Below are 18,670 nucleotides of genomic sequence, written 5' to 3' on the forward strand. Positions count from 1 at the left end.
TCTATAGGAATTTAGAAGTGAAATGATGATATCCTTCGAGCTTGGCTAAACAGAGATAAATGGTGGAGATCTCATTCACTTCGCTGAAATATCATTTATACGAAGCTAAGTGTTTTAAGGATAAAATACATTGAAGGTGTAACGATAATTTAGTTCCTATTCAATGTAGATCATCTATTAGAGGGTCATTGATCAAATTAGGATTATAACAATGGATAACTAATAGCGTATCTATATCGTGGAACATATAGAGCATTCTATATGACTGAGAGTGCAATTCCAAGTTCTAAGTGTGGAATCATTAAGGAATTAATAAGTTAGGGAATTTACTTGGTAAATTCGGTTCGACTTATTGGAAGCTCGGTTATATAGGCCCATGGTCCCCATACTAGTTGAGACCATACTGCTTGTATGATTCAGTTAATTGATTTTGATTAATCAATTATAATTCTAAAGTTAGACTATGTCTACTTTATGAATTTTCACTAAGTAAGGGCAAAATTGTGAAGAAAAGAGATTCTAGGTTTATTTATTAATTAAGAGGCTTTATATGTCTAAATTAATAAATATATTAAATGATAATATTAATTAATAATTATTTTTTAAGTTATTAAATAATTAGAATTGACATTTAAATAGTTAAATTGGAAAATTGACATTTTTGAGAAAATGGGATTGAAAAATGACAAAATTACAAAATTACAAAGTGAGGCCCATTATCCTTATATGGCCGGCCACTATGATTAAATTTTACCATTTATATTTTTCATTATTTTAATGCCATACAATTCTAACCCCAAACCTAAGATGACTTTCTATAAATAGAAAGTGATGGCTTCAGAAAACTATGACTTGCATATTGTTCCTTTCAGAGAAAGCCATAGTCGCCCATCTCTTCTCTTTTCTTCTCTTCAATTTTCGAAATACCCTAGTAAATAAGAGTGGTGCCCACACACATCAAGTGGTATCTCAATCGTGGAAGATTGTGAAGAATCCAACCAACAAGAAGGAGAATCAACATAAAGGAAGGAGAGAAAGAGATCCAGGTTCAGATGCTCTGCTACAGAAAGGAATCAAGGGCTAGAGATCTGAACGGAAGAAGTCATTATATTCCGCTGCACCCAATGTAATGTTTTCTTAAACTCTTATGTGTTTATTTCATTATTTTAGAATTCATATTAGGATGTTAATAAAACATACATGGTAGTAAATCTAAATCTTGGTAAAATATTTCCAACAGAGACTTCCTGAGTTACTGTGTTGTGAATATATGCAACTTGGGCGGCATAATCTTGCTCTTTTTCTTCGAGGGAGCGGGCACTGAATCCCAAGTTGCATACTTCCTGAACTCATCCATGGTAGATTGGTCTTTCTCGAGTAGACCATAATTCCTTAAATATGTCAATTGCAAAAGGAAGTCTACAACCCTCATCCCATATGGTAAATTTACAAGTTACTGATGACGCCTCTCAATAGCTTCGGTGGGAACAGGTTTCAGTAAGCGCTGAAGAAAAAAAAATAATAAAGGACATGTTAGCAACAAATGAGACAAAGAAAATACAAATAACATAAATCAAGAAATGTCTTCAGAACTTACGAATTTTTCAGAATGAAGTGTGGTTGATAGGGTGGAAGTCACTCATCCAAAAAACTTGTCCATAATTTATTTCTTGTTGGGGAGTCTGACGACAATTTTTTAGTCGTCAAAGTAAGCCTCAAGATAATAAAAACCTCCCGAGAAGTATTTTCTTGGAGGGGTCTCTTTTATTATATACAAACATGTGATTTCGTTGGGAGAAGGGCCTTCTCATCCCATCAAGTGATAGAGAGACCTCAGAGAGGCCAAAATTCTATAACCATTAATTTGGGACTAATTGAAAATGAGCGATCCCAACATAATTACGAAAATCCTTAAAGCAATTCTCAAGTGGAAGAATTGTACCGGCTCATATATGTTTTGCACTTCAAGCTCCCATAGCAATGTGAGAAGAATGTTCGCACTACACTCAAGTTCTCTATTGAAACGATCAGAAGGGAAGCAACTTTTCTCATCGTGCTTAACAGATCGACATAGATTGGGCTGGGGCTGGGGCTTTGGTTTATTTTTTTTTTGTCAATTTCTTTTAGTGGGCGCATCAAAAGATAGTTTTGAAAAATACTCTAATATGTGTAATTGGGCCTATCTTTGTGTTAAGTGATTTTGGTGTAGGTATTGGTAAAATTCTAACAGATCACATCTCTCTCTCGTCTGACACTAATGTTGATGAGCTATAAACTCTAACTCTATATTCTTCTCTTTATTTCTCTATTATTGAAGATCAAATAAATTTAGGCTAAATGTCAGTTTCTCCGAGGAACTAGTTACCATAAAAAAAAATGATGAACCTCGTTATATCTTGTCTCTATTTCATTTAGTTTCCACACTTATTTTTTTAGTTTATGTTTATTGTTTGATTTTCCATTCCAGTTCTTCAGATCTTGTTTTAATTGATTCTTAATAAGTATTAATTCACTACAATATATATAAATAGATCTAACTTGTTGGGTATTTTTTACTGTTGTGTATTTCTTTGATTTGATCACTAAAAACTAACATTTTTCTAGGTTGCTTTCCATAGTGGTCTACTACTTCTAACAAAAGTTTAAGATGCTTTAAGATTTTGAAAAATATTTCCCAAAATTTATGCAAATTATAATGCATAGCAACATCATGATCATAACGTAGTTCAGTTTGCTTCCAGACAAAAATGCCTACGTGGTGTAGAATAATTATAATGTATTTTTCATGTATGATTTTGAGAGCAATTGTCTTTTCTAAGCACCGTTGAACGTACAAAAGATAACACAATATAAAATGATTAGTATAAATGCCCTTATTTTACTGATTCAGCATTTTCTTCGACTGATAAATGCTGAAAGTGGGTGGTGGGTCTTTAGTAATTGCAATAAGACTTTTAAAAAAGGACATTTCTGTGCACCAAAATTAAGCAGTCTGCTGATGATTTTGCACTTTTTGTAAATAAAATAATATAATACTCCTTTCCTTGCTTTACAAATTGATCAATCCTAATCAATGTATGTATATATGTATCATACTGTACTAAAAAGTAATAGTGGTGCTGGATCATGTGTCCCTATTGGTGTCATAAAACTTGCTCAGTTGCCAGCATCATTTTGGAAGTAAGAACGAAGAACAAAGTTGACATAAATTGCAATATCAAACAATAACTTATTATTATGGGTTTTCAATTTTCACAACTAAATCCTACCACTTTTTAAACCCATGTTTGTCCACCCTTTAACAACTCTTTAACTTTTTTTTCAAAGTCTTAGGCAAACCAGCACTTCAAAAACTCTGGAATAAGTTTTTTAACAAGCTGTACATTTCAAGAGCATGATAAGATAGTGTAAAAAATTCAGGAGATAATAAAACTAATTATTCTACATTTATACATATATGCTGGTTCCGGAGAACACTAGGTAATATTGTTGTGTTGATCATCAAATCAGAAATGAATAAATATAAATATGTAAACATAACAAGGACGCAACTTGTATGTACAAGTACTGTTGTGATTCTACAATGGCTAGAAATCAGAGAAAAGATTGCTTGAATATTTCCATTGCTTACTAAACTGTTTAGATCAGCTTTTACCATGATCTATATAGAGCCTTTTGAAAGTTTTGAGCTCGAACGCCTTCTTCTTTCTAACCTGGCTTCAATTAGCTTTGCCATCAATGTGTTTTCATTTAGTTCCTGAGGCCATCTTAAGGAAGATTCTGATTTTTCAAAATCTGGGGTTACCATTTTAGACTTCCACTGCTGTATTGAACTAGCATCACCAGCCAACACAGATTGCAAACAAGATTCTTCCTTGCAGCAATTTTGAATCAAGTTTTCGATCACATGATCTGATTTTAATGTCTTGGGCAATTCAGAATGTTTAAGATCATCTGTTGCTTCTAAGTTTTCTCTGGAAAATCTAACTCCATTACATGACATGGCTCTAGTCAATCTCTCCCCAGAGTGGCTACCGCCTTTGATCAGTACCTGTGACCGAAATTTTTTCTTCAAAGAATTAGACTTTGACAATCCTTCATGATAGCCTTCTGAAGTATTTTTATTATGTTGTCTTTCAGTGCTTTTGTTTAGTTTGACACCAGGTGTTTTGTTGATTACTTCTAATGAAAGCGAATCACAATCAGTAGAATCTTCATCGCCTAAATGACGAGGTGCACTTCCAGCTTCATTCAGTTGAAACGACTCCAATGAATGTCGTTGAAGGCCGAGTTCTTCCTTTGGTGATAATTGACCATTTTCCCTGGATACTGTCTGTTTAGCTTGAAGAAAGGTTGTTATATCGAAACCTAGCTTCTCCACTATCGTAATTTTTTCTGCAATGTTGTTTTCTGCTTCGGCTAGCTTCATTTGTATTCGCTCATCAAGCCATGCTTCTGATATATGGAGAATTAACTTCTCAGGTTTGTCTATGCCTCTTTGATCCATCTCAAGCTTGTGCTTCAGCGATCGAACCTCCTGTTCATAGTTTCTTATTCCCTTTGCAAACTCATCACACAAGTTTTCTAACAGGATCCTTGCTTTTCTCTCCCTTTCAAGTTCTCTCAAAACATTGGAAAAAGAAGAATTCATTTCAGAAAGCTCACAAGCTAGCTTCCGATGCAGGCTTTCTGAACGCTTCCTTAACTTCCTCTCATCATCTAGCTCATCTCGAACTGATTGTACTGCTGCTCTAATTCGGTCTTGCAAAATACTCTTCCTAACTAGTTTACCATCCGTAACTTGCTTCATCAAATCATCCATTTGTTCCCTATCCGTCTGCTTTTCTTTCAGCAACTCTTTAATTCTTGCTCGGGAATGATCTAATTCCATTTTCAGCGCTTTCACTAACGATACATTAGACCCATGTTGTTCTTCAATACTCCAGATCCGGTTAAGTACTTTGAGTAGCTCCGTCGAAGTTTTAAGGCCATGATCATTCATTTTAAACTTTAAATCCAAGGAACTGGTGGGAGTAAGGGCAGGCTTATAAGTTCCCACCTGTAAGATTACAAAGAAATTCTAAATCTGTCAAACAAACAAAACAAACGAAAAGGAAACTTCCGAGCATGTGCCTTGATCATCATTTTCTAATCAATGACACTTCTAGGACCATAAATTTAACAAGAAAAACTTACTTAAAATAGTCATATATTGACATTATTATAGAACAGGCATAGATCCTAACCTCCATCGAATTACTTTCATAGCTAGGAGGAGAAACAGGCTGCAAAGCATAGTTGCTCCTTTCACGTGATGATCGATGATCTTTCACAAAGGATCCTGAAGAAGCTCTGCCCAAGCTGCTAGCAGTTGCTGGCTGAAATTAGGCAAAGAGATATCAGCAAAGCCTTAATACAAAAACTTTATGGATACCACAAAGCTGATGTTCTGCATGAGTAGTGTAAAACTATAAATATGCAATTACAAAGAACATTTTAATTGCTAAAATACTTTGGTTGAGAGTTAAAAGAGAATTTATACTTTCCACTTTGCCTTATTTCATAATGGATAAGAAACTTAAGTATATTGGTAGCATAATTAAGTTATGCTTATCGTTCTGAACACGAACAAATAAGATAAATCAAGAGGAATACATATATCTCTTATGTCATAAATATGGAAATAATTGAAAGAACAAATGTCACTATTAACTAAGAAAAAAAATTACCGAAAAAAGGAGGAAAAAAAAGGAACAATCCATCAACAAAGAACAGAGGATGGGCAAACCAGTAGGCCCTTATCACATCAGCGACAACAATCGAATAAAAGCAAAAGACAATCGCTTCCAAAAGAGGGAATGAAAAAATCAAAAAGGGAAAAACTCAATCAACAAATCTATCAAGCAAAACTTCCCAAAATGCAAAGAGCAAAACTATAACTTACTCACCTCTTCTTCTTCATTGCCAGGATTGGCATGAGACAGATGGGCAATATGTATGGGAAGCTTAAACCCATTACTCTTGAGTTGGCGGCGGCGGATTCTGACTTGTCCTTTGCCCACTTTATCAAGTGAAGAACGATGAGACTCAAAATCCCAAAGACTGGCACACAACTTCCTAGCAGAGACATTTGGTGGAGTACTAATGAGAAATTCCGTACAGGCTCTATGATTGTTGTTGTTTTTGAAGTTGGTATCTTCGAAGTCGGTAGTACTAAACTCTAACCTCCATCTGGGTGGTGGAGTACAGGGCCCTCTTTCTCCTCTTTTCCCCACCATTAATCCTTGCTTTTTCGATCTTGCTTTTTGTTTCCTCTCCATTTTCTCTCACTCTCTTTGTGTTTTTCTCATCAAACTTATGTAACCCTTTTTCTATCTTGGGTTCTAATAAAAATGAAGTGAAGTCTCGTAGGTCGAAGTTAAGAAAGAAGAGGGTGCAGTGAGTGACAGTGTCAGTGTCACTTTACACATTTTTCTTCATCTTCTTCTTCTTGAGCACTCTCTTGAGTTGAGGTGTTAACAGCAGTTTATGTTGTTTAACTCACCCTTGTTTCTTTCGTCTTTCTAACCTTTTTACCCAAACTTTAGCCACATCAGCACTAATTATGGCAAACTAACTCGAATGGACACCTGTACTCACAATTATTCTTATATTTAATTTGTTTATTGTGTTACAAATAAAATAGACGAAAATCTTAATCTACCGTATATCTTTTCGCATTCGAGGAATATATATAGGGTTATTCTATAGTAGATCCTTTAGCTTTTTCCTCATAGTATAGGGTAATAAATTAGACCAATCACAAACTAAAGAATATAAACTGTATTGAAATTACGGTGAAGTGTCTGTATGTTATTTATATATATTTAATACTTTAATCAATTAAATATTTTGTACTATTTAACACTTGTTTTCATAGAAGAAAATTAATATCCAGAAATTCATACAATTTCAATAAAAAGTTGATGAAGAAATTCATCAAGAATCTCATAATAAATTTATATAAATCTTTTATCAAATACACTAAAATCTACTCAATTAAAATGCACCCTACCTCCATATTGCCATTAGATATAAAAGCAATAGCCGAAAAAGTTTTCCTATAAGTAGAGAATTTATGCTAAGTTCTACTATAATCTTGCCCTATATATAAAGATTATCTATGGTGGGGCTGGGGCGGCTTGTTTTTACCCTATTGTATAAGGAAATTTTTTAATCAAATATGAAATATGAAATAGTGACTTTCATTTCACTGTAATACAATAAACTTGTAGAAAATTATTTTATTTATTTTATCATTTTCATGAATATTTATTTTGTTTTTCTTTTGAAGTTAAATTTTGAAAAATAAATTATTAGAGCAGAGAAGATTAAAAAAAAAATTCTTAAATGTGTGCCTCTTGTACAATTTTTTTTTTTTCATATTTTGTTTCTAAATTTAAATATTTAAATCTAAAAAAGCATGTTGTTAATTTTTTGAAAATAGAAAAGGGATTATTTTCATATTTTTACAGATTTTATTATTATTTTTTTTTAAATACGGAGTGTTGTTGTGTTCATCTAATCCAATCCGTACTATTTTGCTTATAGTGTATCTGATTCGCACTAAGTGCGGATTTCATATTTTGGATTCAATCCAATTCGCACAATAGCTCAAATTCAATCTAATTCAATTAGAAAAAATACAGATTGAATCAGTTATTTTGGATCGGTTATTTTTCAATATTAAATTATTTAATGTTTATAAAAAAAAAAACATTTTTTTCACATAACTATATTTCTATTTTATGTGTCTAACAACAAATTAAAATAAATAAAATAACAAATAACAAATTCAAAGGAAAAAAAATTATATATAAAATAATTAATTTTATTTTAAATTGTATGTAGAAAATATATATATAAAAATGGAATATATATTTAATCTATTAAGTTTTGAAATATTTGTGTATTATATGTATTAGATTTTTTTAATTACTATTTATTTTATATTAAAATTTTAATTGTATAAAAAAATTAAACTAATTTTTTAAAAAATAATAATAATTTATATCAAAAATTAATATTTTTTTTATAAATTATTAATATTATTTTATTTTTTAAAATAAATATTAAATATTATTATAATGTATAAAGTTTTAATTGTATACAAGCAGTCTTATCGTAAGTATACATCTTATATCATAATAAACACACGATCTAAAATGAATGGTTAAAAAAAGTACGCTACCGGTAGGGAACTTTTGTTAGGTCCTACCATAGTCTTGCCCTATATATATATATACTAGGTGAATGTACGTGTCGAGCCACGTATTGCTAGTTTTATTTAAGATTTTGGTCTTTTTAAGATTTTGAATTTATTTTATTTTTAAAGATTACAAATTTTTTGTTTGAAAAAATTAAATATTTATATTTGAAATATTATTTAATAATGTATTAAAAATAATATTAGTGTAATTATAAAATTGTAAATAAATTTATTATTGGAGTAGTAGATTATTCTATTTAGTTCTTTTTTTAACATAGCATTGTAATGTAAGTTTATATCTATAAATATTCTGTAAAGTGTTAATCTTATATGAACATCTCCATTTATAAAGCTAAAAAGTGGGTCAATGACAGAAGTAGTATATCTGCAATCACACAAAGATAGAAGTGGTATTTTTACTTCCTATGCTTATCTAGAGAAAACATTACGTGAGGTTAACTTTAATATATAAAGATTTTTCTTTTCTAAAAAATAAATAAAAAAAAATATTAATATTCTCTCAAGATAGGTTTGTTAGAGAGATATGTGGCTAAGATGATTTTTTTAATTTAAAAAGAGATTATTAATAAAAATATTAATATTCTCTCAAGATAGGTTTGTTAGAGAGATATGTGGCTAAGATGATTTTTTTAATTTAAAAAGAGATTATTAATATTTAAAAGATTGTTTAATTTTTTGGGTTTATTTGTTAACGGGAGATCAAACCTAATCGTTAAATTTAACAGAATATTCTTTTATTTTTAAGTATATTCTGTTAAACCAAGAATTGACGTTAGATAGGCACTTTTAATATATAAAGATATATATATATATGGCTAATTAGTAATTTTTCCGCTGAATTTTGACATGTACTAAATCGTGCTCTCTAAATTTTTTTGGCCGTTAAAAATTCCCCTCGAACGATTGAGATTGTTAAATTTAAGGACTTTTATCTAATTTCATTCAATTTTACTGTTTCAGTGATTGTTTATGTACTAAACCATGCTCCCCAGACTTTGATATCTACTAAATCATGCCCCTAAAACTTTGATATATAATAAATCATGCCCTTGAACTTTCATCCATGTTAGAATTTTTTTACTAAAATTAGATAAAAGTCCTTAAATTTAACAATCTCAATAGTTCAGGGGGACTTTTTAACGGGCAAAAAAGTTCAGGGGACACGATTTAATACATGTCAAAGTTCGGGGGAAAAAATTACTAATTAGCCTATATATATTTTTTAGAGTGAAATTTTTTAAAAATTATTTTATTAAATTATGTAAGATTTAATATTTAATTAGACTAATATTAATATTGATATGTAAGAGGTAAGAGAATGTTAAACATCATTGATATCTTTTAGTTATTTAAAGAAAGATATGCCATGTCAAAAAGTACGTCTATATTTAAAGCTAGGATGGCAAAATAAGTTTTAATACGGTACTTAAAAATATGAATATATTATAAATTTTACAGATAAAGGTTGAGAAAATTAGACGCGGATCGAAATCGAGTCAACACGTCTTGATGCAAAATAAAAATAGATCAAACACAACACTGTTTAATACGAATTTGACACGATTTTTTTAAATAAAACAAAATAAAAAATTATTATATAATAATATAACTATATAAAAATATATATTTATTAATTTAATGTGAATTTAAAAATTTTAATTTTTATTATATATAACAAATTATAAATATATAAATGCAATATGTGAGTTTTCTTTATGATAATAACAAAATATGTCAAAATGAGTCAACAGGAACACAATAGGATTTGTATCGGTTGAAAAAATTAAGTATGAATTAAAAAATAAATCGATACACCTACCACAAAATATAAAAACCTATCACATAAAATATAACATGAACACGTTTTTTCTTACCGTTTTAATTGAGAATGTGTTGTTGACCAATAAAGGTATACATACGCCCATCGTGATAAAATATAAATTCTCTGATATTTTTACAATTCTTAGAAAGTTTTGGTAAATATTTAATACAATCTTTTAATAAGGATAAGTTCGTTTGTTGTTTTTGTTAAGAACTTGCTGGCTTGAAAGTCATGAATGAAATTATTTCGATATATTTTGTTTTTTTTGAAAAGTGATATATTCATTAATGAAATATAAATAAACCGTTTTCTTTTTTTCTTAGTTAATTCTTTTTAAATGTTTAGTCAAGTCAATCATTCCTCTATTTGAACATATAAAGAGAGAATTAATACTATGGGACCAGAATTAATATCATGGGACCCTTCATGTTCCACATTTCTTTTTACTCCGGGACCCATTAATGTACCTTGAAACTTAAAATCAAAGCTACAATAACACCCTTTTTATTTGCTATAATTGCTTCATTTGAAAACATATTACACTTCACTTTTTTTAATCCCCTATTCCTATTCCTATTCCATGTATTAATTCTTTTTGTATTATACAAATCACTATTTTTTTTTTCTAGTTAAAGGAGTTATTTTTTATCAACCTAGTTAAAAAGAGTTGATTATGAGAATTTGAACTCTAAATCAACACATTCACAACTTTTCATGCAGTCAACTCATTTAGCTGATCAAAAACATATAATGTATAATATGAAAAAGGGTTTTGTCATGCAACTATTTGTTCTAGTAATTAACTCACTAATATTTAGTAATACATACCATTAAAATAATATTGGCTAATTAACCCTAAGCACATTAGTTTCCTTTTGCTTGGTTTCATGCAATGCTTGTGCATGTAGTTATGAGAAACCTATATATATCATGAACAAGCTGAGTAAATTAAAGTTGACTAGGTATAATTAAATTACTTACATGTGTTACCACAATCATGACTAAATATCTGGTATGGGGAAGATTAAAAGGAGAGTTTTAAGATTAATTAAGATATATATTAAGCTTCTTTTTTAAAACAAATAATACAAATTAATCATGCATGCGGATATAGGAGGGTGCGGATCAGAGAAGCCAGGAAAGCCATCACCGACGGTACGGAATAAAGCACAGACCAAGACACAAAAGGACCCTATACGACACTTTGTTTAAGCCCTTTTTTGGTGATATATGTTGCATTGTTAAGTACATGATCAAATTTGGGTTAATAAAAGCATTGAGAGCCCAGAAGCCAAAATCCATTCCATGCCCCAGTGGTCCAGCTAAAAAAGAACATGTCAGAACAAGACCAAACTAGTACGTGGTCCTTAACCTATATATACACATATAGGGCCTATGTATGTATGAGATTTATTTTTTCTTTTTTATAAATTGTTTTTTCTGAGCTTATCCTAGATGAGAAACAGACTGTCTAATTAATAGAAAGGCTTGCCTCATATGGTATTACTTCGTATTGGAATATTAATTGGAATTGTCAACTTTTTTTTTTTCATCCTTTTTTAAAAAATTAATTCATGGTCATGAGGACTGACAGAAGCTTAGTGTATATATACAACGACTATATATTATATTTTTTTAATCGACAAAGGATACATAATTATTGAAAATGTTGTGACAAAAAAGGACCACAAAAAATCATATTTTTGGACCACTACTACTTTTGTGTGGTTTGGGTTTCTTTTCCTGACTAAACGTGGTCCTTAAGCTTGCTTTTGTTACATTTGCTTAAAAACATTCCATTGTCTTAATACATGGCAATCATTCAATTATGACAAAAGTTTACACCCTCAAACGAAGATCAGAGAAGATAAAGAAAAGTTGAATTCGAGATGATAAGGGTTTCATCAAAGGATAAGCTCGAGTCATCTTAATTTCCTTACATATATGGTCATCTCTTTTTTATTTTTATTTTTTTTATATACCAACAAAAAAAAAAACTCCAATAAAATATCAAATCGTTCGTTAATACAAAAATAAATTTCAATGGAGCATTGCTCACTTGAATAACTGGATCAGAAAATGAGCTACATTATAGATCTCGTTAGGAAGTGAACTACATTGTTTACAAATCATTTTTAAAAAGACCTCTTTATTCTCGAAACCAGCCAACAGACTCTTACAACTATCAATTATTTTGTCAAAGTAGGACAACACGAATAAGGAACTTTGTTAAGGCTCATGACAGTTAGCCTTTGACAGTTAATTCTGTTATACAGTTGTTAGCTACTGTTGCTGTCTGTTACAGTTAGTTAATCTGTTTTGGTTGGTTGTTACACTTTCGGTTACAGCTGAGTGTTCATGCTATTTACTCAGCATTGTATATAAACATGTAATCTGCTTTCAGTTCAATGAGATCTTCTTTTCTTCTCCATTCTTTCTCTGACTTTTCTCTGTTCTTCATTTTCTTTCTTTAGCTTTTATTCTGCAACTCTCTCTTTCTGGTTTATGACATCAGTTAGCTATGAATCAAAGGTTTAACATGGTATCAGAGCGCTGGCCTCCGCTCAATGCTAACATGGCTACTCTTGGATCTGGTGGTGGTAATTCGAACAACACTTCTGGTTTTAATGGTGGTCCAGCTACACAGCCTCGAACTCAAACTCATCAAGAACCTGTTTACTTTAATCACAGCATTTCGATTAGGTTGAATGATCATAATTTTCTCTTGTGGAAGCAACAGGTTCTGGCAGCAATCAAAGGAAATCGCCTTCTAAAGTTCATCAAAGATCCTCCTCCATCTGAATTCTTAACTCCAGAGGATCGGGTGCAAAACAGAGTAAATCAAACTTACATCGACTGGGAGATTCAAGATCAACTCCTCGTGTCGTGGTTGCTGTCTTCGATGACTGAGAGTCTCTTGACTCGAATGGTTGGATGCGATTCAGCACAGCAAATCTGGTCCACTCTAGAGAAGCATTTCACATTACAAGTGTCCTCGAAAATTCTTGAGTTTCGCACAAAATTGCAGAATTTGAAGAAAGGAAATCTAAGTCTCAATGACTATCTCTTGAAAGTTAAACAAACGGTAGATCTTCTTGCATCTGTGGGAGAAGTCTTGAGTGATCGTGATCATGTGGCAGCGATCTTCAAGGGACTTCCAAGCGAATACGATACATTCGTCATTTCCACAAACACCAGAACTGAACAATATACTGTCGGAGAAATCGAGGCATTGCTTCTTGCTTCGGAATCCAGAATTGAGAAATCTGGGAAAGAAATTGATTTTAGTGCAAATCTGGTGTCTGGTGATCAAGATCTACAACCAGATGCTTTAATGGAAGCTAATCTTGCTTGGAGAAGGTTTAGACAGCAGTACGGGAGAGGAAATCCTCAATTTCACAACAATTCAAGTCAATTCAATCAACCTGTGTTCAGGAGTTTTAATCGTGGAGATAATTCTGGAGTCAAAGCTAATTTCCCTCCCAACCAAGCAAACAGATCTGGTGCAAATCTGAGTACTAAGGTGCAATGTCAATTGTGCCTGCGCTTTGGACACACGGCACACGACTGTTTTTACAGATTTGATAAATCTTTCTCAGCAACACAACCAGGATCAAGTGCTCAGAGTAATGGATTGCAGAAACCACAAGCAAATCTGACCACAAACAATAGCTCTACTGATCCTAATTGGTATCCAGATTCGGGAGCAACAAATCATTGCACTCCTCAAGCTCAAAACTTGGTTGTTTGCTATGATTATGAAGGACAAGACCAAATGTATGTAGGAGATGGTACAGGTTTGTCAATAAAGCATATTGGTCATTCTTTTTTTACTCCACAGCATGCATCTCACTCTCTTGTTCTTAATAACTTGCTTCATGTCCCTGAAATTACAAAAAATCTCATTAGTGTTTCCAAGTTTGCTAAAGACAATAATGTGTTTTTTAAATTTCATGATGATTTTTGCTATGTCAAGGACAAAGTGAGCAATACTATCTTGCTGATGGGAATCCACAAGAATGGCCTATATACTTTTGATAAGACTCATCTTGGACCTGTTCACTCAACCCCCTCCTCCAAAATCAATTTCCAATCATTGCAGCAGCCAAGTCAGTCTCACACCAGCAGCCCCTCAGTAAAAACCATCACTCTATTTCAGCCCGATTCTAAGTGTACCTTTGTTACTACACTTAATGACTCTACTGTTACAGTGTCTAGTTGTTATAGGTGTAACACAAATGTACAAAACAATTTTACTTTGTGGCATAATAGGCTTGGTCATCCCTCTGAAAAAGTGGTTCAAACTGTACTCAAATCTTGTAACATTTCCAATGTTAATAAAGATTCTGAATTTTCAATTTGCTCAGCTTGTTGTCTTGGTAAAATTCATAAATTCCCTTTTCCTAGAGCATCTCAAACTATCATTTCTGAACCACTTCAGCTTGTGGTCTCAGATCTTTGGGGACCATCATTTGTTCCATCCTTTAATGGCTACAAGTATTATATTCACTTTGTAGATGCTTACTCTAGGTTTACATGGCTTTATCTTCTTAAAAATAAGTCAGATGCCCTTAAAACTTTCCAACACTTCAAAGCTGAAGCTGAGTTACAACTTGGTAAATCCATTAAAACTCTCCAAACTGATTGGGGAGGTGAGTACAGGTCATTTACTTCATTACTAGCTGATTGTGGCATTCATCATAGACATCCTTGTCCAACAACTCATCAACAAAATGGTCTTGCTGAAAGAAAGCATAGGCACATTGTTGAAAATGGCCTTGCTCTTCTTGCACAAGCCTCTTTACCTCTCAAATTTTGGGATGAAGCCTTTAGGACAGCTGTCTATTTACATAATAGACTTCCCACACCCTTGTTGCACCAATGTTCTCCCTTGGAAACTTTGTTTCACACAAAACCTGATTACACTACTTTTAGAACCTTTGGATGCAAATGTTATCCCAATATTAGACCCTACAACAAACATAAATTGGAGTTTAGGTCTGCACCCTGCACGTTTTTGGGATATAGTTTGAATCACAAAGGTTACAAGTGCCTTGACTCTAAGGGAAGGTTATACATCTCTCGTGATGTCATTTTTGATGAATTTTCTTTCCCTTATGAGCAAGTTCAAAACCAGCAAGCACCTACAGATGTGAATACCATTCCCTCATCTGTGTCAGCATTAATACCAGTGTGTACTCATTCAAAAACTCCCTATTCTGCCACTGATCTCTTTGACCAACCTGTTACTGTCCCAATTCCCACTCCAGCACCTAACATTGCATCTCCTTCTGCTGAACCATTAGACCAAATTGCATCTGCATCTGCATTTTCTAATCCTGCTGCTGCTGATGAGTTAAATATTGTCCATTCTACTCTCAACAATGACCAACTTGCTTTATATGACAATGCTTCTACTTCTCATGATTCTGTTGGGCAGATTAATACTGATATTACTTGTCCAGATCAGTTTCCATTGCTTGATACAGGTGGCTCTTCAGGAACTTCACCAGGATCTGCAACATCTCCACGACTTCAGCTCACACCAGATTCCAGGACACCACCTGCTTGCTCATCTCCTGCAGCCTTACCCTTAATTGCAGGCTGTGTCAATGCTCCTGGAAAACACAATCTGCACAGAATGCAAACCAGGTCAAAGATGGGTATTTTTAAACCCAAGGTGTTCTTAGCTTCTCGAGAACCGACTTCTTATAAAGAAGCTCTCAAACAAGAACAATGGAACAGTGCAATGAGTGATGAGATTCTTGCCTTAGCCAGAAACAAAACTTGGATTCTTGTTCGACTTCCTGAAGGACGACAAGCAATAGGCTGTAAATGGGTCTATAAAATCAAGGAAAATCCTGATGGGAGTGTGCTGAAGAACAAGGCTAGGCTGGTTGCTAAAGGTTTTCACCAACAAGCAGGCTTTGATTTCACAGAGACTTTTAGTCCTGTGGTTAAACCTGTCACTATTCGGGTGGTTTTGACTCTAGCCTTGTCTAATGGTTGGCAAATCAGACAACTAGATGTCAACAATGCGTTTCTTAATGGTGAATTACAAGAGGAGGTTTACATGACTCAGCCACCTGGTTTTGAAATCCCTGGCCAAGAACATCTTGTATGCAAACTCAATAAGGCAATATATGGTCTTAAGCAAGCTCCTAGAGCTTGGTTTGACAAGTTACAACAGAGTTTGACATCATTTGGATTTATTTCCTCAAAGTCTGATCACTCCTTGTTTATTAATCACTCCTCTACATCAACAACACTTGTTCTTGTGTATGTTGATGATATTTTAATAACAGGAAGTGACCAAACTGTTGTTGATACTCTTGTTGCTGATCTCAACAAACAATTCTCTCTCAAGGATCTTGGCTGCCTTCGATATTTTCTTGGTCTTGAAGTTGAGTACACTGATTCGGGTATTCATCTTTGTCAAAAGAAATATGCTCAGGATTTACTTGTTCGAGCTCAAATGTTTGGTTCCAAGTCTTCACCAACTCCAATGACAAGTGGCCTTCGTTTGTCTGCTCATGAAGGGGAACCTCTTGCTGATGTTCAACAATATAGATCCATTGTTGGTGCGTTGCAATATCTCACCATTACACGACCGGAGTTATCCTTTAGTGTCAACAAAGTGTGCCAATTTATGCAACGTCCTTTGTCGACTCATTGGCAAGCTGTCAAGCGCATATTGAGGTACATCAGTGGCACAATGCACTTTGGTCTCACCTTTTCCAAGCCTGAATCTCATGATCTAGTTGCGTTTTGTGATGCCGATTGGGCTTCGGATCCTGATGACAGGAAATCCACTTCGGGTTATGCTATCTTTTTTGGTTCGAATCTCATTGCTTGGAAAAGCAAAAAGCAACAAACCATTTCCCGTTCTAGTGCGAAGCGAGAATATAGGAGTGTTGCAAATGTATTTCATGAATTGACCTGGTTACATTACTTGTTCTCGGAGCTTCACATTCACATGTCTCAACCTCCTACAATATGGTGTGACAACCTCAGTACCATCATGCTCACACAGAATCCAGTTTTACATGCTCGGACTAAGCACATAGAATTGGATCTCTACTTTGTGAGAGAGAAGGTTTTGAACAAGATGGTTCAAATCAAACATGTAGCAACCTTTGATCAGATTGCCGATGGTCTCACTAAAGCTATTTCTAGTCAAAGGTTCTCTTCTTTCAGGGACAAACTCAGAATTACTGATCATCCAATTCTGAGTTTGAGGGGCGGTGTTAAGGCTCATGACAGTTAGCCTTTGACAGTTAATTCTGTTATACAGTTGTTAGCTACTGTTGCTGTCTGTTACAGTTAGTTAATCTGTTTTGGTTGGTTGTTACACTTTCGGTTACAGCTGAGTGTTCATGCTATTTACTCAGCATTGTATATAAACATGTAATCTGCTTTCAGTTCAATGAGATCTTCTTTTCTTCTCCATTCTTTCTCTGACTTTTCTCTGTTCTTCATTTTCTTTCTTTAGCTTTTATTCTGCAACTCTCTCTTTCTGGTTTATGACATCAGTTAGCTATGAATCAAAGGTTTAACAAACTTTAATTGTGATAGCTTGGACAACTACAAGACAATCTGTTTCAACTTCCCCCTTGCACCACCTCTAGTTTTTGATCTTTCTGGTTGAACATTTCCTCTAGTGTAGATCGCTCAAGCCTCTTCTAAAGCGCCAGTATGATTTCGGGCAACACAAGAATAATTAAAACAGTTAGATGATCAAAGATTCACCTTAATCCCTTCTTCATTTGGAGTTCGCCAATGCTCAACACCATCCTCAGGATTTATCAATCCTATAAAGATGTATTTTATGTTTAGTCTTGAGCATTTTTTCATTGATTAAGGACAATTTTTGCAAACACCACAACCTCATCAACATCTCTGTTTTTTATTCCAAACCAGTTCATTCCTACTTTTCCACAAAGCCCAAGTAACCATTGTAACTAGCCTTCATTCCGAGCCACCAAATCGAGTATTTCAATGTGTAACAAGTCAGAAAAAGTCTCTTGTACCACTGCTAAAACACCGATTCCCAATCTTTTCCTGCAAGCCTGTGAAAAGGAATAGGTAATCAACGTACATACGAGATTGATTCTCTTTTAGTATTACATAGAGAGTAGAGATAATTTACATCAATATATTTAGATTTCAATTGAGATCAATTAGTTGGTAAACAACCTGTGGAGGCGCGCCATAGCGAGTTCTTGACTTTGGGAGGAACTGTCAGGTTCCAAAGTTTATCCCAAAAGCCTGAGTTGTCACTAGTATGCCTATTTTCTTTGCCTTTGTCTAGTAACTGATAAGCACTTTCTACAAAATATTGCCCCGATTTTTCCTTCCACCAGTACCAAGAATCATCCACCCTATCAGTTAAAGGAATACTCAAAATTAAATTCGCATCCCGCTTAATGAAGATATGATCAATTAACTCAATATATCCTGCTGATTTTGGCTTAGAACTATACAGATTTGAGACCACTTTACCAATCAATGAGTTATTAATAGTATGGAGAAAATGATCATCCATATTTGCTTGCCATGGGTCTTGAAGCACATGTACA

The 18,670-nt window shown here is 33.3% G+C and overlaps 2 protein-coding genes and 1 long non-coding RNA gene across 4 annotated transcripts; all 3 read right to left on the reverse strand.

Moving 5' to 3' along the window:
- Positions 1-849: 849 nt before the first annotated feature.
- LOC133033505 (uncharacterized) lies at positions 850-2,087 on the reverse strand. The gene is made up of 3 exons (XR_009685629.1): positions 1,598-2,087; positions 1,278-1,504; positions 850-1,115 (listed from the first exon to the last, which is right to left on the reverse strand). It is a non-coding gene; the product is annotated as an uncharacterized LOC133033505 (long non-coding RNA).
- Positions 2,088-3,403: 1,316 nt separating this feature from the next.
- On the reverse strand, positions 3,404-6,701 carry LOC115707410 (uncharacterized protein At5g41620). Of its 2 annotated transcripts, none has more exons than XM_030635367.2 (3): positions 5,949-6,701; positions 5,247-5,378; positions 3,404-5,059 (listed from the first exon to the last, which is right to left on the reverse strand). In XM_030635367.2, the coding sequence occupies exons 1-3, from the start codon at positions 6,318-6,320 to the stop codon at positions 3,662-3,664; spliced, it is 1,902 nt and encodes a 633-aa protein (XP_030491227.2). In that variant the 5' UTR covers positions 6,321-6,701; the 3' UTR covers positions 3,404-3,661. The 2 variants fall into 2 exon arrangements, with proteins under 2 accessions (XP_030491227.2, XP_060964278.1); XM_061108295.1 differs by lacking the exon at positions 5,949-6,701 and adding an exon at positions 5,730-5,923.
- A 10,947-nt stretch (positions 6,702-17,648) lies between these two features.
- LOC115703793 (uncharacterized) lies at positions 17,649-18,670 on the reverse strand. The gene is made up of 2 exons (XM_030631027.2): positions 18,288-18,670; positions 17,649-18,160 (listed from the first exon to the last, which is right to left on the reverse strand). Exons 1-2 carry the CDS (start codon positions 18,634-18,636, stop codon positions 18,102-18,104), a joined length of 408 nt encoding a protein of 135 aa, XP_030486887.2. The 5' UTR covers positions 18,637-18,670; the 3' UTR covers positions 17,649-18,101.

Source organism: Cannabis sativa, chromosome 1, assembly GCF_029168945.1.
Source record: "Cannabis sativa cultivar Pink pepper isolate KNU-18-1 chromosome 1, ASM2916894v1, whole genome shotgun sequence".
NCBI lineage: Eukaryota > Viridiplantae > Streptophyta > Magnoliopsida > Rosales > Cannabaceae > Cannabis > Cannabis sativa.

Bases quoted from the DNA above. Each gene is read 5' to 3' on its own strand.
- LOC115703793 (XM_030631027.2), bottom strand. From the start codon at position 18,636: ATGGATGATCATTTTCTCCATACTATTAATAACTCATTGATTGGTAAA. The intron at 18,161-18,287 runs GTTGTTTACCAA...TCCTTTTCACAG, and splicing joins GCTATGGCGCGCCTCCACAG to GCTTGCAGGAAAAGATTGGG.
- LOC115707410 (XM_030635367.2), bottom strand. From the start codon at position 6,320: ATGGAGAGGAAACAAAAAGCAAGATCGAAAAAGCAAGGATTAATGGTG. The intron at 5,379-5,948 runs GTGAGTAAGTTA...GCCTAATTTCAG, and splicing joins CTGGCAATGAAGAAGAAGAG to CCAGCAACTGCTAGCAGCTT. The intron at 5,060-5,246 runs GTTAGGATCTAT...GTAATCTTACAG, and splicing joins ATGAAAGTAATTCGATGGAG to GTGGGAACTTATAAGCCTGC.